At 43.8% G+C, this 22383-nt stretch overlaps 2 protein-coding genes across 15 annotated transcripts in view; one reads left to right on the top strand and one right to left on the bottom strand.

Moving 5' to 3' along the window:
• Positions 1–22383, bottom strand: part of DGKH (diacylglycerol kinase eta) — a 764231-nt gene that overhangs the window by 231800 nt on the left and 510048 nt on the right. The gene's annotated exons all lie outside the window — the stretch shown is intronic.
• The window catches only part of ENOX1 (ecto-NOX disulfide-thiol exchanger 1), a 280345-nt gene that overhangs the window by 158437 nt on the left and 99525 nt on the right, over positions 1–22383 (top strand). For 7 of the 12 annotated variants that reach the window (XM_083624672.1, XM_083624674.1, XM_083624678.1 and 4 more), the window contains 2 exons: positions 7998–8112; positions 8589–8726. In XM_083624672.1, the coding sequence (XP_083480798.1) occupies positions 8103–8112; positions 8589–8726 (148 nt within the window). In that variant the 5' untranslated portion in view covers positions 7998–8102. The remainder of the gene's footprint in view (positions 1–7997; positions 8113–8588; positions 8727–22383) is intronic. The other 5 variants (XM_083624682.1, XM_083624680.1, XM_083624681.1 and 2 more) reach the window with 2 other exon arrangements.

The following is a 22383-nucleotide window of genomic DNA, read 5'->3' on the forward strand; positions in this document are numbered from 1 at the left end:
TGCGCTGTGGGAACCACCACTTGAGGCTTTGTTTGGCTGCTGGTTGACTAAAATCCCTTATTTTGGCTGCTGATCCCTTATTTTCGAGGCTGCTGGTCCCTTATTTTCAAATCTGTAAGTTGACAGCTATGGCTTTGAGTGCGGCCGCACACACACACTGAGGGGGTGACATTCAGCACACCGCCTGCCCATGACTCCCAAGCCTACCCCAAGCTGTCGGTGGAAGGCGGGGAGCTGCGCTGCTTTGCCAGTGGCCTTCCCCCCTTCCCCCTTCGTTTTGACAGCCTGGGGGAGGCTTGAGAGTCGCAGGCGGGCTGCGCGCCGTTGCCCCCGCACTCCCGGGCTGCTGGAGGAGGGCAGAGCGCTGCTTTGGCGGAGGGAGGGAGGGGGAGAAGGCAGGATCTACATCAAATAGCTGCCTGCACAGCTTTCTTTGATGGGGGTGGTGGAGGGAGGAAGGTGGAATTTCCATGTGGGAGGGTGAGAAAAAAAATTCCACGCCGGGTACCATCTGACCTTGCTACGCCACTGTGTACAAGGGGCTGAATCAGTGGATTGTAAGAGCTCAAGAGAGCCCTGTTGGGATGGCCCTTCTAGTTTGTCAGCAGATTCTGCCCAAGGGCAACTGCTGTTTGTGATTCAGAAGTGAGAAGCACATTTTGGGGGTAAAGACTACGCAGGTACAGAAGACTATCCGTGTACAGCAAGAATTACCATACAGCAGCAGCACATAGCGAGCCTACTTTTGAGCGTCAAGCACAGGACTAGCCTACTTAAAGCATATGAAAACCTCAGCTGCATAGCTAGCCTACGCAAAGTCTGATTAGCTACTGTATTTTTTGCTCTATAAGACTCACTTTTTCTCTCCTAAAAAGTAAGGGGAAATGTGTGTGTGTCTTATGGAGCGAATGCAGGCTGCGCAGCTATCCCAGAAGCCAGGAACAGCAAGAGGGATCGCCTCTTTCACTGCCCAGTGATCCCTCTTGCTTTTCTGGCTTCTGGGATTCAGAATATTTTTTTTCTTATTTTCCTCCTCCAAAAACTAGGTGCGTTTTATGGTCTAGTGCGTCTTATAGAGCGAAAAATACAGTAAGTCTGGTTACCATTTGGAGGTGTGCACACATAATAGTACAGGAAGAAACAAAGGCTAAGAGGGTAAAGCTATGCCCTCCTGTTGGAGTACCCTCATCTCACCAGTGTGCCCAACTTTGGCTCATGGGATGTCAGGCAAATGTAGGCCCAGTAACAGCAGCCTGAGCAAACTGTAAAATGAAAAGCAATGATTTTTTTAAAAAAATACAGATTTTGTCTGAGAAGACAGAAGCTTTGCACGCTTATGTAAAAGGCATACCAAGAAGATAAGCACTGAGCTACTGAGATCTTTGCAGCTCGGTTGCTTGCCATTGGCAGCTGAGAAAGGCCTTTTTATGTTAGCTAGACAATTGCTCTTGGGAGATGCCTCTGTGGCAGAAAGTGAGAAGGTGCTGCAGGGAACACATAACAGGATCCTTCATGTGATATGCAGATCCAGCTGCTGAGTAAACACTTCGCAGGAGAGACAGCAAGAGGTACCTTAAATCACTGAATAAAGTTCCAGAGATTTTTGATTTTTAAAAAAATCATACCCAGGAATAGGAAAAATACAGACAACTCGTGAGTTCCTCCTCTCCATTTTTAAACTGTTTTAAGTTTTAGCCTAAGCTTTTAACTGTGATTCACTGTTGGATGACTTGTCCTTTACTTCAGCTAATTTTCTCTGGCGATGGATAAACATTGCTGGGTTTTGTTTTGTTTCTGGAGCATTCAGAAGAATTTTGAGAAATAAAAAGGACTGCTTGGCTCAGGACAGAAAAGTGAGATTTGAGGCAGTTGTGAAATTTTACCTAGTTCTTAGAGCACAGTAACATCCAGATCTCAGGATTGTAGCCTTGAAAATTTACTATTTTGAGCTTCACTACAAACTCAAAAACATTTGACAGCAACATGTAGAGTTCTACTTAATTTATTCATCCTGATGCAGGTATATGCTACTGATCATGCAAGTGTGCACTACTGCAAGTCCTGCATTGCAGAGTATAATGCCCCCGTTCATTCCTTAATTTTTTAAAAATGCAAATCAACCATATTCCAAATAGAGTATGCATTCTTAAAGAGAGAGAATGAAAGTATGCTTGCCCTTACCTGGCACAGTGGTGTTGCAGACTGGTGCTGCCAGCCCGACACAACCCAATGATGGGTGCCCCTTTGGGCAGCAGCCACAAGCTATCAGAGAATAGAGTGGTACTATTAGTATTGTTATTATTACTATTATTAATCTGGCCTAGGAAGGCATCGTCCAAGCCTTCAGTCTTTCTTGGAGGTCTATAGCAGACCCTCACAGTAAGGTCTCTGTTGTTTCCCTCTCCTGTAATTTTTACCTATATACTCTTGATCTGCCTTCCATGTTCCAGGTCTTGGATCTCTTCACAAGTGTATTCATCCTTTACATATAGTGCGACTCCTCCTCCCTTCCTGTTTGATCTATTCCTTTGGAACATTCCAGTCATGAGTTTCATCTCACTAGTTTTCAGTAATGTCTACTAAATCATATTTGCCATCCTGTATTAAAAGCTCTAATTTGTCTTGCTTGTTTCCCATTCTCTGTGCATTAGTATAGAGACAACTGAAACCAAGAGTCATTCTTTCCAACTGCTTTCTTCTTGTAGTTTCCTGCCTTTTAGCAGGTTTCTGGAGCACCACCTCAGTTTTCTGTGCATCAGTGAAGCTCTTATCCCCAGTACCAAGTTTTCCCATGTCTCCTTACCCCTTAGGATTCAGTTTAAAGCTCTCCTGATCAGGTTTGTGAGACTCATAGCAAACACAGTATTGCCACCCACTGTGAGGTGCAACCCATCTCTTACCAGGAGTCCTTCCTTTCCCTTCTGTTTTTTAACAGAGGCTTTTGTATGTATTGTATTTGGAACGCTAAAGAGAGAAACCAAAATGTTTATTTAATATTCAAAAGGAATCAAAACATAAATCCAGCTACTGGTGATGCAAAATGATACAGCTATTTTCCTCGACAGGTGACAATAACCACCTGACAGTTCTTCTATTCCAGTGCTATGTTTTCTGCAATCATATTTATTCATAGCTGTTCCATCCAGAATTTCCACCTCTGGATTGGGACCCATGACGATAAGTAAGATGAACATGTGAATGCCATCCGTGGGCACAGCATTGCTTCCAGTGGCCTGTTTATCTGGTGCACAAGTGAAACTGGATTGTGGCAAGTGTGTTCTGTTTGTTTTGTGTCAAATCAGGGTATTTGACATGCTTGGCTTGGGTTATATTAGTTACTGTAGGTATGCCATTAGCCCAGAATTTTCGAAATCTTGATGGAAAACATACATGTTAAGAGACACAAATGTACATGGCAAAGCCCCTGGTGGTTTCTATTCCAAAATTATTGTTTCAAGAGAGTTTGGGGTGAGTGAGGGAAATGTGTTTTTCTCTCTGGGTTCTGTTCAGACTTCTTGTCTGTTAAATGAGAAAACAGTATAATTTATTCAATGAGCATCCTTTACCTTCAAGATTGGAGAGTGATGCACATTTTAGAACCAACTTCTAGGCAGAATGAAAAATGGAGACATAGTTGTTGAGATATGGTGGCATTTTGTATATGTGCAACGACGGGATCTGGTGTTTTTTTTTTTATCACCAGCACAGCGGCCAGCAGGCTTGCAAACTTACTTCCCTCTGGGTGATGATTTTGTACTGCATATGCTTTTGTTATCACTATACTGGACTTTCATAATGCATCATGTTATGGAATTCCAAATTGTGCTATTTTTAGATGCAGGTTTAGTCTGACTGCAGCTGCCAGCATGATAAAATAAAAATAAAAAGAGCCGCACATTTGACACATCTTAAGCGCATCCACCAATTAACAGTGACCAGGATTTAGTTTAAAATAGTGCTGGAATAATATTTAAAGGAGCACTCAAGGCAGCAGCTATTTATCTTGCAGGTTGTTGTTTTGAGACTTTTTATGTCTTCCTGTGTTCTGCTTCTTGAAGGAAGTTTGACTTACATCTACATTATCAGTGCTTTATTCAGAAACTGGGGCAGGGATACAGCATGTTGGGCTTTGCTGGAATTGAGAATAACACATCAACACATAACTTGCTGAGAACTAAATTGCTATTTTGTCTCTGGAATTATGAACACTCTCTATAGATGGTGCATACCTGTTGCCTACATTACAATATTGGCAAAAACTGTATAGCCCTGTGCTTAGCTAGGCCATCGGGGGTAGGTTGAGCTTTCGCGAGTCATAATGATAATGATTCTCTGGCAAATTGATGCATGCTACTTGCAAATGGAACATGGTTAGAAGCTATTTCCCTGGGGGTGCCATGATGGACAAAAACTGCTCTCAGCTTTGCCACTTCCAATCTGAATCTCATCCCTCAAGGGCCAATAATAAGGTGAGTGGAGACCCAAAGATTGGCTCATTCCTAAATCAAAGACGCTGTTAGGTGGTGAGTTAAGGGAGCCAGAGCCTCAGGATGTTTCCGCTGGGCTCCAGATCAATCCTCTCGTCTCCCATTTTGCATTTATACACTTTGTTTAACAGGGCAGGTGGGTGCTATACAAAGCCACTTGCCATCTTAATTTGCCCAGAGGTACTTCGTTTAGATTTAGTATGTACATAAGCAGCAGTTGTTGCCGATAGATTACAGGCGGGCAGAGGCCCCAATCCACATATACTATACTGGTCCCAGAAAATCGTGTTGATACCTCAGCAAGCTGCCAGCAAGAGCCAGTTTCTTTTTCTTTTTAATCTCTGAAAGCCTGAACTAAATTGGTGGGTGAAATTTTGTTCATGGTCCTGTGCCCAGAATCATTTGAGTACCCATAAATGTCCTCACCCTGGAAAACTCAGAATATTCCCTTTTCACTTTATTAAGGAGACTTTCTGGTTTCACACTGGGCTTGCCAACTCTCAGCCAAGAGCTCAAAAGTGTGGCCACCTGCCGGTCTTCTGGCCTGTTGAAGTAATACGGAGGTGGATGGGTGAATTGAGCCACCGAGGCCTTGGCGTGTGGTTGTCAGCTGACACAGTCCCGTTGAGTCTTCATTTCATCCCGAGAGCTTTGGTTGAAGCCATTGCTGTCTATAAAAAACCAGCAAGGTAAAAGCTGTGAACTGCGCCGCATTTCTAGCTACAGGCCAAATGCTTTATTCATAATGCTGCAGAACGTTTGTTTAAAGAGTAACTAACACACTGTTTGTGACTCTTGTCCTAAAACAGAACATGCTGTTGGCTTATGGTGGTTACACTCTACAGTGTGTTCCCCTTGCAGGCATGCTGATGCAGATTTAGTTTTCTGCCACAAAGAGGAATATAGGTACCTAATTTACAAAGGTTTGTCATTCTTTACTTCAAGGCTGACCAGTCACCTTTGCTAGGGATCATTTACCCTAAGCCCAGACATCAGCTCAGCAGCGACTGGGGACACATTGACTCGGCTGCGTTGTAATTTTGAACCTTGCTCTTTCCCTAACAATAGGATCTGTACAGCACAAATTTAGGTAAGCATGACATTACACATGTGCAGAGTGTCATTATCTCCATACTGAAGATCATTTGTTACTCTCTGCACATCTGTGGTCCGAGAAAGAGCTTCTGCGTAAGAGAATTCAAGTACGATTTTCAGACAAGATTGACTCTGTCCCTCTTATTTAGAAAAACACCAGTTTATGTTCAGTGGCGCATACTCCCAAGAAAGTGTGCATAGAATTGGTTGGTGGATGATAATAAAAAGCTTGATGCCCCCACCACAAACCTAGCCTTTGGTCCTGAAACAAAAACCAGTGGGACTGATAAATTAAAAATACAATGGCAGGATTAGGTTTTCAGGACAGCACTCTGAAAGTAGGACCTCTAAGGCAGCAATCCTCAGCACACAGGTGAGACCGAATTCAACATAGTGGAGCTTATCACAGAGTCAATACATACAGGGATTGGACTGAACTTTCCAGCAAAAGATCGGCTTGCTTAATTATTCCATTGAAATCAACAGGAGTTGAAATGCTTTAATTGATATCAAGGTCACCTCTTTTTCTGCCCCAGCCCTGTAAGTTTGACTCTGGGGAGATTCAAAGGCATCTATGTGAGCAAATGCAGCCTCACTGACTTCATTTAGGCTGCAGGTGAAGAATGTGTGTGGATCTGGTTTTTTACTGAAATGGTGCATTTGAGGAGACACTCGAAGGAAAAGAAAAATGTGTAACGGTAGCTGCAAGTTGGTCTTTTGGAAAATGGAGTGAAAAATAAATAAATCTTCTCCTGAATTGAACTTCCAAGAATATCCATCCGCTTTCTTTTGACAGACTGGAGATGAGAATCCCTTTGAGGATGCAGATCCATTGATCCCAATCCATTTCTATCAAACCGATCTTGTTGCTTTTAAAAAGCCCTGCTATAGAGTGGGACTTGCAGCCAAGGCCGTCTTAAGCATATCCGGCACCGTGGTGCAAAGATCCCTCTGGCGCCTCCCCTGGCAACTCCAAAACAAGGGAGGGGGCGGTAGAAAACTCTCCCACTGTCCCGATCCCCGGTGTAGTGGCAGCGATCAAGCAGGAAAACATGCTGGCGGACATGCTCTCCAGTGTTAGGGCGCCCGAGAAGGCAGCCCAGGAAGGCAGCACACCGCCTTTCTCCTGGAAGCAGGAGGACAACGAGCGGGAGCAGGGCCGACTTCAGAAGATGCAGAGGCTTGGGAGGGAAGCAGCTTCCACTCTGAGCCTCTGCGGGGATCGCTCTCCACCTGCGTAGACTTGGGGAGGAAGCTGCACGCCTGCCAGCCATATAGTTGGCAGGGAGCAGCTGGTAGGCGTGCAGGGAAAGGGGAGGCTGCTGGCAAAGCCATTCAGCTCCCCACTCGCTAGGGTGCCCCTGAGAGGCCGGCGCCCTGGCGTGACACACCACTGAGACCAATGGGAAAGACTGCTCTGCTAGGAGCCAGATCCTATGAATGCTTACCCAGCTGCAAGTCCTACTGAGTTGAAAGGGATTGGTAGCCTGATCCTATGCAGGCTTACTCAGAAGTAAGTTCAAAGGGATTGCAGCTTGATCCTAGTTCAACTCCACAGTTTGACAGGTCCCTTCCACTGCTGCCTTCTCCTGCCCCCCCTCCCATCAACCAAATCTCCGGAAGAAGGAGAGCTCGGAGCCTGGTCTGCCGCCCCTCTCTGATCTGCCGCTGAAGTGTCCACCTCAGCCAGGCCTATGGTACAGCCGGCTCTGCACCCCACCCTTTCTTCCAGGGCTTAAGACCTGCCAGGCTCAGTAGTAAGGCTGGATGGGACCCAGCTGAGCAGGGATGGGGGAGGTACACCAGTGTTAAATGCAGTGGGGTTTACAGCTGGATGCAGATGCCCGGGACTGCACTGTTCAGGTTTTGATGCAATACAAATATCATTACGATGCCAGCGTATTTAAAAAGAAACTGGCCGTCGGTCAATTGTGTGGCATCCCATCCTCAACTCTAAAGGATGTTAAAAGTTATCCCAAGGTGGTTTTCCCTGCCTCCCCCCCCCCCTTACTGTGCTTAGCAGGCAACAGTTTTCTTCAAGCTTTCAGTATCAATTAATATTTAACTTTTAAAAAAAATTCATTTGTAGCCTCAAGTCCGCCCATCCAGTGTAAGCCAGCTCGCTAAGGCGGCTGTGCAGGTGCAGATAAGACGTAAACTGCTGAGAGGTTGCTCAGCCCAGAGGCTGCGCATTAAACAAGTTATTATATAGCACTATTTGTTCTGTTCCCAGGCAGCAAAGGGGTCTCGGTGGGGGTTGTTGCCTTAACATCCTTTCTGATGCCTTCGCAAGGTGCGTGGTCAAAACTGCTCTGGAGACCCAACTTGGACTGGAAGGTGGATTGCCCACCACAATCTGCCTTGAAGAGATATTTTAAAGCAGTATTTAAATTGTTGTTTTTCTTTTTCTTCCAGAGCATACCCATTCCAGGGATGAAGAGCGCTTACATTTCAAGATGTTAAAACAATAGCAGGTGAAGAAGTGAAAGTGGAACAAGCTGAAGAAAACCTTCTAGAACCATGGCCACAGGTGAATGCCTCCATGTGATCATCAGTGGTGTTTTGTGTTTGATTTTATTCATTGCCTCAGCGCTGGATTTCAGCGTTTCTGCTCTTAATCAGAATGGGGTATCTCCCTGAGATTTGCCATCTTGACCTGGCTCTTTCTTCCTGGCACCTTGCTAATGTCTTTATTTTGGTGCGAAACTGAAAAGCATTCTAAATTGGTTATTCTTGCAAATGCATCAATGTCCTTGGGAATTTGTTTCCATAGGAACCTTTGCCCTTATTGGATTAGGTTTCTTTGTGCACTGGTTTTTGTTGGTTGGCTGCTGTGCTGCAAGTTTCCCCACAGATGATCAGGAGAGAATGACTAACAAGAAGTCCTAAAAGCCCTACGCTGCAGCAATCGGACAGAATATTATTTTCGTTTTTTGCTAATTTGCAGCTTGTCATCCTTGCTTCTTTGATTATGAACTAAGAAGGTGTTTTTACCCCCTCCTGCAGCAGCAGATGGTGTGAGCAGCATAGCTATAGATACCTCGCAACTTAACATGTCAGTCACTGAACCAGCAGCCTGGGCAACTGCAATGAATAACCTGGGTATGGTTCCAGTGGGACTGGCTGGACAACAGCTGGTGACGGGTAAGATTTTAATTGAGATCTGTTGCACTGGTTTGTGGATTTTTTTAGAACCCTAAGATAAATGTCTAATTGTTTTCTGAAGGTGCATGCTTCTTTTTTTCAGTGTGCTTCTGGAACACAAGGCATAGGTTCCCTTTCTTAATATTGTGAAGAAAGTGTTTAATCTCCTGGTATTAACAGCCATCTAATCCACGAGACATCTTAAAGTTGGTGGAAGCTGACAAAAGCCCTTGGGGAAATTTGAATCTTTAAAGCCTCCAAATAATCTCTAAGACCTGTTCTGCGTTGAATCCGAAAGAGAAGCCTCATAACAGATATATTTAACATTTTTAAAAGCTGTTTCCCCACCCCCCCACAAGGAAGCCTTTGCTAATATTCTGCCAAGGAGCAGCATGGGAAATTGGCTAAAAGCTTCTGCAGAGAGAGGATGAGCATTGTTAGGCTGACACAAGAAAGTACAGCTATAAATAGAGACGTTATAAAAATCTGAATCTCAGATACCTGCCTACAGCATCAGGTGAGTGGACCTGAGAAAGAAACATTCCTGTACTTGGCATTGCACACGTCCCCTTTATACTTCGTGCATTTACTGCAATAAACCTTGGCTCTTTAACATCCCCAGACTGCATGACTTCAGTTGTGAAGTGCTTTTGAGTTTCCAGTAAAGGGCAATCAGAAGGAAGATTTTCATTTCTGGCTCTCTGACTGCTTATGAATGGGTTTGGGTTCACTGGGAGAAGAATGAGAAGGTCAGGTTCTTGTCCCCCTAGCATCTCCAAGTTACAAAGCTCTTGGGTACCAGGCCTGGGAAAACACTCCTGTCTTACACTTTCATAAAGGTAAAGGTACCCCTGACCGTACGGGCCAGTCGTGTCCGACTCTGGGGTTGCGCGCCCATCTCGCTTAAGAGGCTGGGGGCCAGCGCTGTCCGCAGACACTTCCGGGTCACGTGGCCAGCATGACAAGCTGCATCTGGCGAGCCAGCGCAGCACACGGAAACGCCGTTTACCTTCCCGCTAGTAAGCAGTCCCTATTTATCTACTTGCACTTGACGTGCTTTCGAACTGCTAGGTTGGCAGGCGCTGGGACCGAGCAGCGGGAGCGCACCCCGCCACGGGGATTCGAACCGCCGACCTGACGATCGGCAAGTCCTAGGCGCTGAGGTTTTACCCACAGCGCCACCCGCGTCCCTACACTTTCATAGAATCATAGAATTGTAGAGTTGGGGTCACCTACTGCTGATGGCCATCTAACCTCTGCTTAGAAACCTCCAATAAAGGAGAGTCCATCACCTCCCAAGGATGATCCGTTCCACTTTTGTGGCGTTTGCCCGTTCTTTTGGAAATGTCTGTACAGGGGGAGAGAAAGGGTTAATAGGTAGACCAATAGAAAAGCCCAGAGGCGGAGCCTACGTGTTTTAAAAAAGGCTTAGCCAGAGGTTTAGACAGTTGGGGGGAAAGCAGTTGGAAGACAGTTGGAAATAGAGAGACAGTTAGACAGGTGGTTCTTGTGTGAGGGGAGGTAGGAATGTTGGAGACAGGATAAAATAAGACTAAGAGGGTAAAGGGTAACAGCATTTTGAATGCATTTAAAGTTTATTTGTGTTTGCAATAAACTACAATCTTCGTTGTTAACTTGAGAACCAGACGAAGTGTTTTACCGGGGAGAACCTGGTTGGTGGCAGCAGATTAGTGGTGTACGGGTCAATAGTCCGTGAAACGACCGGGGGCTCCGTACGACTGTCAAACAGCTCTTACTGTCAGAAAGTATGTCCTGATGTTTAGTCGAAATCTCCCTTCTAGCCTCTGGAGCAGGAGAAAACAAGCTTGTTCCCTCTGCCATGTGGCAGCCCTAGAGATATTTGAAGATGGTTATCCTATCTTCTATCAGTCTCCTCTAAACATACCCAGCTCCGTCAACTGCTCCTGATGAGGCTTAGATTCCAGAGCCTTGGTCATCTTTTGGTTGCCCTCCTCTGCACATGTTCCACCTTGTCAACATCCTTCTTAAGTTGCGGTGCCCAGAACAGGACACAATACTCCAGGTGTGGTCAGAACCAAGGCAGAACAGAATTGCTGGGGAAACCCAGCCAGATGGGTGGTGGGGTATAAAAAATAAAATCATCATCATTACTTCCTCTCTTATCCAGAAATCCAGAAGTACAATATCTTATCCAGAAGTCCCCACAGTTGATTGTTCATGCTAAGCTATGGTTTAGCTTAGACTTAAATTCAAGCAAGTCGATGCATAAGAAGAACGTTTATTTTTAAGAGTAGACTGATATAGCCAGAGGGTGAGACCAGAGAAGGAAATATTTTCAAAGTCATTCAATGGGTTGCTTCCAAGATTCTGCTTTAACAGTTGCTTGGATTTGTTGCTCTGGAATTATTGTTATTTATTTATAAAATAGCTGCGTATTGCTGTTCATAAAAGATATCAGAGCTGTTTACAACAATCATACATAAAACCCTACAATAAGAATGATATAAAAAATTAAGAACAGAGATCAACTATTACAGAAGGATATTTTCTTAACTATACGGACAAAGGTTCGTATAGATAAAGCAATGGTTTTCCCAGTAGTGATGTATGGAAGTGAGAGCTGGACCATAAAGAAGACTGATCGCCGAAGAATTGATGCTTTTGAATTATGGTGCTGGAGGAGACTCTTGAGAGTCCCATGGACTGCAAGGAGATCAAACCTTTCCATTCTGAAGGAAATCAGCCCTGAGTGCTCACTGGAAGGACAGATCCTGAAGCTGAGGCTCCAGTACTTTGGCCACCTCATGAGAAGAGAAGACTCCCTGGAAAAGACCCTGATGTTGGGAAAGATGGAGGGCACAAGGAGAAGGGGACGACAGAGGACGAGATGGTTGGACAGTGTTGTCGAAGCTACCAGCATGAGCTTGACCAAACTGCGTGAGGCAGTGGAAGACAGGAGTGCCTGGTGTGCTCTGGTCCATGGGGTCACGAAGAGTCGGACACGACTAAACGACTAAACAACAACAATTTTCTTAGTTGGCAGCATGAGTTTGGTACCACAGAAAGGTTTTCAATAGGCGCTTAAAGATTCAAAGATTCAAAGAAGGTGCCTGATGAATCTCTATTGGCAGAGCATTCCACAGGATTGGGCCAATGGCACTAAAGGCTCAGTTTCTTTTACTTTTTTATTGAAAAGAAAATTACAAACTGAACACCCCGCCTCCCTCTCCTGTCCCACAACCCAAAGGCATAGCTCAGATGCAAACAATAATAATTTCTACAAGCACTAAAGTGAGGAGAGACTGAGTGTTGCTCATATAGAAAAATGCTAATATAACCAGGTATTATGGAAAGTAGCTTAGTTTCTTGTTCCTGTCGTATGAGTCTTGCCATCTTGAAAGATGTTCAACAATGCTTCTGCAGATGACCTCCACATTTGAGCCGAGATAGAATGGTTTAGGTGTTCCCTAAAGTACCCTGGACCTAAGTTGTGCAGGAATTTGTCTGTTAATACAAAGACCTGGAACCTGACTCGGTATTAGATGAGCAGCCGGTACAAAAGTTTTAACTGTTGTGTCACACTTTGCCAGCCCCCATTAGCATTCTGCATCAACTGGAGCCTCTGAACCAGGCCCAAGGGCAGCCCCACATAGAAACCATGGCAGTAAAAGAAGCTTGGGGCATAGCTGTCAACCGTCCCTTATTTGGCGGGAAACTCCCTTATCGCAGCACCATGTCCCGTTGCTGTCCCTTATTGATGATGTCCCTTAAATTTCCCGGGTTTCAAAGGAAGCAGCTCCTCTCCCTCCCTCCCTGCCGGCCAGGGAGGAGGGAGGCTCCAACTGTGTTGCTTAGCTGTGTTGCTCACGCAATAAGGAGTCTAAGAACGACTGGGGGGGTGGAGCTTGCATGCCTTGTGCCAATCAAATCGGCCGCATTACCTGGGGACTCGCCTTTGCTCAGCACTTCCCAGCGGAGAGGTGACGATGATTTTCCTTGCTGCACCCCCTTTGCTGGTTTGCTGCGCTGTGGGAACCACCACTTGAGGCTTCGTTTGGCCGCTGGGCTGGCTGGGCTTTCTGCCTTTGGCTCGGGAGCTGGTTGACTAAAATCCCTTATTTTAGCTGCTGGTCCCTTATTTTTGAGGCTGCTGGTCCCTTATTTTCAAATCTGTAAGTTGACAGCTATGGCTTGGGGTTCCCGATGCATGGACTGCAGTGGTCAGGCTGTTCAACCTATCTGAGAAAGAATGGACTTCTGAAATTGTATTTGCTGGTCTTTTAGGGTTGTATCCAATTAATTCGTTGCACTTGCAGAATGACTTTCATTTATGTGGTGGAAGTTCTTCTGCCCTTGCACACCCCCAAATCTGTCCTGGGCTTTCCCCCAACTCTCCAAAGTTTGATGTTTGCAGCGAGAATGTGAGGAGAAGAGAAAGGGAAGTTGTCTTGTGCAAACACAAGTCATTCTGCGAGAACCATGTCTTTATTAGATTCAGCCACTAATTTTTTTTCAGTTCAGGGTGTTTGATTCAGTAATAATTTAAGTGCTATATTTTGAAAGTAACAATCCAGAAGTGAGCACAGTGTGATGATTATAATACATGTCCCATTCAAAAATTAATGTTTCATGATACTGAAATTCTTGACCCTGGGTCTGGGATTTATTGCGAGTTAATTGTAGACAGTGGGTTAGTTTGTGCAATTGTCTAGTTCTCGATGAGTCGATAAATTTGTTTCTGGGCAGAACCACTTCAGGCATGGGTGTAGCCAGGATTTTTGTTAGGGCCTTTTGTGGGGGAGGATTTTTATTTATTGGGGGGGAAAGCTACCCCTCCCTGCCCCCCTTGACTATGCCCATGACTTCAGGTGAGGGCTCACTTGAACGTTTTCTCCCTGGATACTATTCTATTTGTCCACCTAAAAACTACTAAAATAATATCAAGTTGAAAGCACAGGAAATGGGGCAGCTAAGGCAGAAGTAAGTAACTGAAACAGCATGTGTGGTGAAATGTTGAGAGGCACAATCAATGTTAGAATTCCTGCCCCATGATTGCAGTCATGGGATTGTTGTCTGTCACATGACGGTATATGTTTTGACTCCACAGAGTGGGAAGTGATGGAGACAGGATGTTTGTGTTACTGTGTTCCGCGAAGTGGGACTATTGTCCTTTGTTCTTTATCTTTGCTGTCTGATGCTAGAGAGAGAGGGAGGCATGTTGCAGTGCTCCGTGCGTGTTTATATGTAAATAAAGTAGATTAGCCAAAATGCTGAGTTGCTGAGGTCTGTTACGCATGATGCGCAAATTCTGCGGATCCCTAAGTGTGCCAGTGCCCGTTGGCATCGTTCGCTGTGATGTTCAGGCTGAAGAAAGCTTTTGAAGCTCCTGAACGATCGACCAGGAGGGAGGGAACATGCCAGTCGGGCATGTGTCTCTGTCAGGGTCCTACTTGAGTGTAACAAAAGGCATGTTCCTGAAGTTCCAAACATGGTCTGGTGTTCTATCCAAACTAAGTCTTCAAGAATTAGAGGATGAGGCAAACAAAGAGCGCTTTAGAGGAAAATTGGTGTTTTTTTTATATATATATAAGATATTTATTGAAGTTTAACAATTACAGAAAAAAGAAAAACAGACAGTAATAATAAAAAAGATTACACTACTTCAAAAATAATAAAAAAATACAACACTAAAGCGAAAAAAGAAAAAAAAGAAAAGAAGAAAAAACCCAAAAACAATACAACAAAACAATAACATTTAAAAAAAAAATTAACACCCAGTATTTTCATATCATTATCTTTCATTTACTTATTTCCTTGACTTCCTCATGCCTCCCTTTTTGTATTCTATTTCATAATTGTTCCAGCAAGTCCTTTCCCTCTTTCTCAAATTTTGTTCCTTAATTTATCTTAACACAATTTAACCTTGAATTTTACACTTTAACCCATTAACAGTCCATCTTTACTTAATTCTTTGTAACCTTTCTGCTAAGACCATGTAAATCCATTCCAGCATCTTTCTAACATTCATTAATTTTGCAGTGTTTTTTTAAGTATACTTTAAATTTTTTCCAATCTTCTTCCATCGACTCTTCTCCCTGGTCTCGGATTGGTGTGTTTGAACCCTTCATGCCACACACATGCAGACTCAAATCCTTAAAAAGCCATTCAGCCAGAAGGGTTTTGAAAGTGTTTATTGCAGCTGATCACCTGGTTCCATAACAACATAATGGTGGTGTAAAATTGTGCCCATATCATGATACCCAGCTAAGCCATACTCTGAGTAGATCCATTAAAATCAATTTTATAGGACAAAATAAACTCTAACACCACATACGTAATGTCTGGAATGATGGCTGTCACCTCTTCTGTAGTCATAATTCGCAATGAGGATTAAAATCCCCACTTCATCCATAAATAGTCATTAAAAGGAACCGCTGCCTGCCCTGTATGATCACGTATTAGGGGATAATTCTTCTGTGTTACATGATTTCCACCCATTTGGATGTACATTTAAAGTTTTTGTCTGCCAGCCTCTGTCGATGCAGCAGTAGCTTGATCACTTTATAGCCTACAAGGGAAACTCTCTGAACAATGGAAAGGCTTTAAAATGGCGTGCAACTTCTTGTTTGTTTTTCTATAGCACTCTTGGGACATAGTTTGCTTGGCCTTGATGGCGAATCAATTTCCAGCACTGCTAGCCTTCCAGGACTCAAAGTACCCTATATAATTCCTTATTTATTAGTGCTGTAAAATTGGATTTTACATCTAAGCAAATGTCAAGGTTTTAAATGGTAGCAAAGTTTCCGATTGTATAGAATCTCTTTTGCTATTTGCTCTGCCGGTTGCTTTCTTCTTTATGTCGCCTAACCTCTGAAGTTGCCACACATTTAGTAGTCAGTGTATGCAGTTTAATGCTAGAATATGATTTAGACAACGCATAGTTCCTTAACGATGTAGTTCTTAGAACTGTTAAACGCTGATCAGTATATTGTGCCTAAAATTAGGGTTGCATAGATTAAGTTTTATTAAATGGAGATTAATGAGTCTAAGTTAGGTAAAGGTAAAGTGACCCCTGACCATTAGGTCCAGTTGTGGCCGACTCTGGGGTTGCGGCGCTCATCTTGCTTTACTGGCCAAGGGAGCCGGCATACAGCTTCTGGGTCATGTGGCCAGCAGGACTAAGCCGCTTCTGGCGAACCAGAGCAGCGCACGGAAACGCCGGAGCAGTACCTATTTATCTACTTGCGCTTTGACATGCTTTCGAACTGCTCCTACCTTCCCGTAGGAGCGGTACCTATTTATCTACTTGCACTGGTGTGCTTTCGAACTGCTAGGTTGGCAGGAGCAGGGACCGAGCGACGGGAGCTCACCCCATCGTGGGGATTCGAACCGCCGACCTTCTGATCGGCAAGTCCTAGGCTCTGTGGTTTAACCCACAGCGCCACCCACGTGCCTAAGTTACCTATGTCCATTAATTTCCGTGTGTCTACTCTGAGTAGGACTAGTGTTAGCTACAACCCTGGCTTACACACAGTTTGATGTTGTTGTTCTAAATTAACTTCAGTGGCTGAAACATTTACTGGCAGGTGGCCATCTGCCATGGATGTTTTAGCATTCCTGCATTGCATGGGGTTGGACTAGATGACCCTCAAGTCCCCTTACAAATGTGCAATTCTGTGAATGATCGAAGTAATAAAAAATATTTGACACGCATTTTTGTTAAATATTAGGATTTATTTCCTTAGGCTTCATAGTTGTATAGGCTTTATCTGGCATTCAGATGAACACGTGAACAAAGTGTGGACCAGGGCAAGGGTCAGTGCCGGACTTACATATAAGGTAAACAAGCTATAGTTTCAGGCCCCACTCTCTTGGGGGCCCCCAAAAAAATTAAAGGGGGAAAAACACTGGATGTACATTTCCAAAATATAAGATAAAAAACAAATAAAATAAAACCTACATACAGCAACAGTGTTTTGTGTTGTGATGGCTCCTATGATGTAAGTAATGGGCCCTTCCTGCTACCCTACTCCCTATAATATCACTAGTTTGCTCATTTCTATATATAGGATACCTACATTCTGCAGGGACTGGTTGCATGGCAACACGTGCAAATGGCTTTAGATACCGATGAGGTCCATAAATTCCCATATAGCATATATTTAACACAAAAACAGCGACGATTTGTTGTTGACAAAGGACATCTGGACATATAAAGGGCCCCATTGCCTTCAGTAGCTTAGGGCCTCATCAAACCTAAATCCGGCCCTGGCAAGGGTAGACACCCAAATCCTGCCCTCCATGTTCTCTTCCATGCCATGCCCCTCCCCATTGCTGGCATTCCCCATGATGCGCATGGAAGGTCTGTTAGCAGCTTCGCTTTGTGTTTGCTTGAGCGGAAGTAGACCAGCTTTACCTACTGAGGTTGATTTGAGCACATCATTGGATAACGTAAGTGTTAAGTTGTGGGTGAACATATCAGACGACACAGCGATTCTTCAAACAGCTCTTGTTTATTCAGAGGCCAGAACAGAACTGATCTGAAGGGTTCAGCCAGCCTGCTTATATAGAGCTCCACTAGAACGCAACAGTAACCATTTTCTGTAACTATCCAATCACTGAACGTCACTTTCGATCCCTTATTTGCATATGTGGACCTGAACTATCTACAGTATCCCCCTGCTGGCCAGGGTGAAAACTTCAGTAGATAACAGTAAGGCCAAGGAGAAGAAGGCAAAGAAGAAACTTCTTTGTGGTGCCCACAGGTCTTCTTCAGAGAGGTCTGTTGTAGCCCAACACTATGGGTCTTTTGGAGATATATTAAGATGGTTTTGTTGCGAAGCTAGTTTAATAATTTGTGTAGAAAAGCAGGTGCTGACAAGTGTTTTTCGATAGCAGTTTATACATCCATGAGGAAAGTCTTCTAACCCAACAGCAGCTGAAACCCAATTTGGATTATATCAACCACTCTCCCAAATCTGTCCTAGTGAAAACTGCTGAGACGTCGTTGCTCCTAGATTATCCACATGGTTTCCTGCTTGTTTTTTGCTTAAAAATGGCTTTTTTAAATAAGCAAATATCCTTATATACTTGCAACAAATTGCACACACGTGCTTCACTGGCACGAAATCATGAAATCCTTTTAACTCTAATGATGTTACTCTTGTTTCCTGTACTTCTAATTCTGTTTCAGCAATGTCATCTGAGTTTTTGTTTGGCCTTCCACTCATTTGTATACATTATGTGAGGAACAAAGGGAACCCTCCAAAGCATTTTTATTTCACTTGTAATCCGTTTACAGTTGGGAAATGGCTACCTTTTGTTTGCCTCTTCTTGGAGTGCAGATCCACTCTACAGAGCTGAGGAGAACATGTGTTTTTGGGTGTCACAGTATTAAAAGCATAACTTGGTTTGGTTTTTCACAATCAAAAGAACTGGTTTTTAAAAAAGCGTGCTGGCTCTTTAACCTCTTCCCAAGATGGAAGAAACTAACTTGCTATTTATACAAATATGAAGTTTAAAGCCACAAAAGAGCAAATAGATGCTCTGATTTAATAGCAGCCAGGAGGCACTCTTGCAATGCTCAAGGGTTTTGCTATGTCTCTTGGGGGCGTTTCTTTACTGTTATCTTGGAAGCAGCAGAGCCCATCTGCCACAGCACAACAAACAGCGTTTGAACCCTTTTCTCTCTTTCGAAAGAAGCCTGTTACGTGTCGCTGCTGTTTAAGTAACGAAAGAGAAGTCAGTTGGGCAGTTCTAGCTAGAATCTTCTGCTGTTTAAGTAAAGCGTGTTCTCCTTCATGGAGAGCACGTGTTGCGGTGGGGGCCGCCAGGACACTCCAAAGTTGGGGGGCTGGCTAATTGATCATTGGCCAGTGATGCGATTGGGGCTTCCCTTGTTTTTGGGAAGAAGTTAATGTTGCCATTTGTTGATTGACAGCCAGAAATGCTAAAACTCCTTGCACGAGGCTAGGGCTTCCTCTTTTCGCCCGTGCATCGGATTGCACGTCCCCACCTCCCTAGAATTAGGGTTGTCCGCTTTGACCTTGCTATGCCTGTCATGGGGTCGTCTGCTTTGAGGCAGGGGCCTGGTAGGAATTTTGTCCATCTGGCTGATTGGCTGGGGCCATTTGGTTTTTGCCTACTGCGTAGCAAATCGTCACAACTTGTAAGCTTCGCAGTTAGGCATTGGTTTATGGTTTGGTTGGTTGAGGGGCATGGATTGGCTGTGCCTGCCCCTCTAATGCTGCTGCTGCAAGGGATTCTGTTAAAGGAATTGGGGGCTAACTATTGCTTGTCCACTCTGTCAAGGGGGCTCGGGCCATAGCAATGAACTCCTGGTTGCATTTGGGCTGAGGGCAGGTTCCCTGCTCCATTGCTACCCCCAAGTGTATTCCCCTATTCTGACTTTCACATCGTGCGGAATGTTAGTCTGTCCCCCATGGTGGGGGCAGATAGTCGCAACCAATGCCTAAGCAACCACTCACATTTTTGTATTTTAATAAAGTTGTGGCCAAAATTATGCCAAAAAACTTAAACAAAAAATTCTGTGTGATGTGTGAGTTATTGGCGTGGACCTGGGGACCTCGACATGCAACAAAAGAGAAGTCAGTTGGGCAGTTCTAGCTAGAATCTTCGTTGTAAACCCTGGACCGTTGTAGAGACCCTGGTGGCCAAGCCATTTGCTCCAGGATTCCCTCAAACTACTACACTACCCTCTGTTCACCCCTCACCCCTGTGGCTAGAGGAGTACATTTACTCAGCTCATTGGTTGCTAAGTGCAGAAAATAGAATCAAATTCCGAGCTCTGTACTAAAAAAGACATTTGCTGGGTGGGTGTGTATGTCTGTGCTTTCTTTCAGTTCCATTTTAAAGACTCGAGTGCTGAAGGAAGCACAGTCCGTTCAGACACTGTTGTTACCTGTGTGAAACCTTGCTCATAAATTTTATTATTTATTATTTGTTTACGAATGAATGAATGATAGCAGGGACATAGAAGTCCTGTTCTAGCAATAGGGGAACTTATTATAGGAGAACTTATTATTTTCGCCTCTGTGAAAATAGAATTCTTGGTTGCATTATTTATTAATGTTAATATTATTATTTATTAAATTACTGTACACCCATCCTTCCTCCAAGGATCACAGGGCAGATAACAATAGAAAAAAAAAATGTTTACAACAACATCCTGGGAACTTCCGGGGAGGAAGATGGTGGATTAGTCATTGACCGCTGACACTTCTGTCAGCGGAAATAATTACGCAGTGATCAAAAGCAACCAAGGCATAAATCTTGATTGTCAAAGCTCCCTTTTGAGATAAGCGGGGCATCATGGATTAACCTCTTATGCTCAGAGAAGACATTCATCAGGATACAGTATAATGGCCAACAGGACTGGAGTATATGGAATTGGGTGTGAAGATATAACAAATAATTATGGACTACTACACTGTTGGGATTTGTAGGAACTCTTGTAGAGAAATTCATAATATGGGGTCAGATAAGAACTATGATTGACATTTAATGATAATAAAAAATGAAGAGCTTCTTTTGGACTTTTTGGAGGGGGAGGGTAGATGCGAGAGGACTGGGAATGAAGATTGAAAAACCTTCGTCTAGCAGATGGAGAAAGAGCTGGACAATAGTATAGCCAGATGTTATCGTAGAGTGCATATTCTGAACATTTTGAATAATTGTTACATACATAATTGGCAGACAGAGAATTGGCAGCCCTTCTTATTTCTTTTTCATTAATTCCTTTTCTATCTTCTTTTTCTATGATTTTCCTTTATACTTACGTTTTGTTTTGTAAATTGAAGTTCTCTATCTTGGAATAAGGAAGATAACACCCATCGTCAACGGTTTTATGCTCCCATTGTGAGTTTAACTCATATGTGAGGTTTCTAATTGTTAACCCTTTAGGACATTAAGGAAATAAGAGAGCAGGCTAAAAATTGTACGCTCTAGTGGAGAGCTGCAAATTGGTTGCAGATTTTTGTCATTGTGATGATTTTTCACAATACTTGGGTTCATCATCTTACTGACATATACTTTAAGTCTTTTACATGGAGAATTCAGGAAAGTGTCATGATGAACCTCAGGCAGTATTTTGGAGAAAATACTGCTCACCAGCTTGGTGGAATATATGTAGTTTTAAGTGTTTCAAATAATGAAACACTCCAGTCACACTTCTGTTTCTGTTTCACACCTTCATATATGCTTTATTTTATTCCTATTCTTGCTTTCAAACTACCCTTTTCTTTTCTTTTTGTAATTGTGCTAATAAGATGCATGTAGATCAGCCTAGTTTTGATTACCATAAATTCAAAATGGCGAACATTTTTGCATTTATTGTGAACACAAAAAATTGGAAAATCTTAAAATGTAACGAATCTTTAGGTAAAAATGTAGTACGTTTATATGTATATGTATATTTATATGTATATATGTAACAGTCGTATTAAATTGACGAAATGTTGAAACCCTACCCCTCTGAAAACCCTAAACGGTGATTCCTTATACGGGCACAATTCACGTTAAATATATATTGGTCAACTTCCAGAACATAGATTGCCACTGGGAGCAAACCTGCACCTGCAGAGGCCTTCTCTGGTACCTGTGGGGTCCTGTGTCTACCCCCCGGTCAAATTAGGCTCAAAAGAAGCCCCTTTCAAGTCTAATTGTGGGGGGGGGGACAATTTCAGGAGGAGGTCACAGCTGGGGAGGGTGAGTTCTTTGAAAATGTCCCTGTGCCTCAATTAGGCTTCAAAGAAACCTTCTGTTGGTTATATTACAGCGTAGATTTCAGATGTCACAGCCCAAAATGGCCCCCACTGCAATTAAACTTGAAAGAAGCCAAGGTCTACTCTTGACTACAGCTCAGGGTCATAGCTGTCCCTTATTTGGTGGGAAACTCCCTTATCCCAGCGCTGTGTCCCGCTGCTGTCCCTTATTGATGATGTCCCTTATTGTATTGTATTGTATTGATCTTTATTACGGCCATTGGCCCATCACACGACAGTTTCCCATACCAACATAAACCTCCAAATTTAAAACCGCCAAAACTTATAAACAACAGACAAGAACCAAAGCAAAACAAAAACAAGGGACCAACATCATACATTACAATAAATTTGTAACATAAACATCGCCCTCTGCTTATAAATTAGTAGAAGACATCCATGGTGATATCACCTAATTACAACCTAAAACATAGATCATAGTTTAAAGGGATTATCCGAGCCGCACAGGAGTCCGTTTCTCTTCTTTAGGGATAGGACGCTGATCAAGAATCTGGCAACCATGAGTGATCTTAGGGGGTCATCATCATTTAATAGATATCTCAGTTTGGCTTCATTCGTATCATCGGCAATTCCCTTTAGAGATGATGTCCCTTAAATTTCCTGGGTTTCAAAGGAAGCAGCTCCTCTCCCTCCCTCCCTGCCAGCCAGGGAGGAAGGAGGCTCCAACTGTGTTGCTTGGCTGCGTTGCTCACCCAATAAGGAGTCTAAGAACGACTGGGGGGTGGAGCTTGCATGCCTTGTGCCGATCAAATCGGCCGTGTTGCCTGGGGACTCGCCTTTGCTCAGCGCTTCCCAGTGGAGAGGTGACGGTGGTTTTCCTTGCTGCATCCCCTTTGCCGGGTTGATGTGCTGTGGGAACCTTGAGGCTTCGT

Source organism: Podarcis filfolensis (assembly GCF_964270895.1).
Source record: "Podarcis filfolensis genome assembly, chromosome: 7".
Classification (NCBI taxonomy): Eukaryota; Metazoa; Chordata; class Lepidosauria; order Squamata; family Lacertidae; genus Podarcis; species Podarcis filfolensis.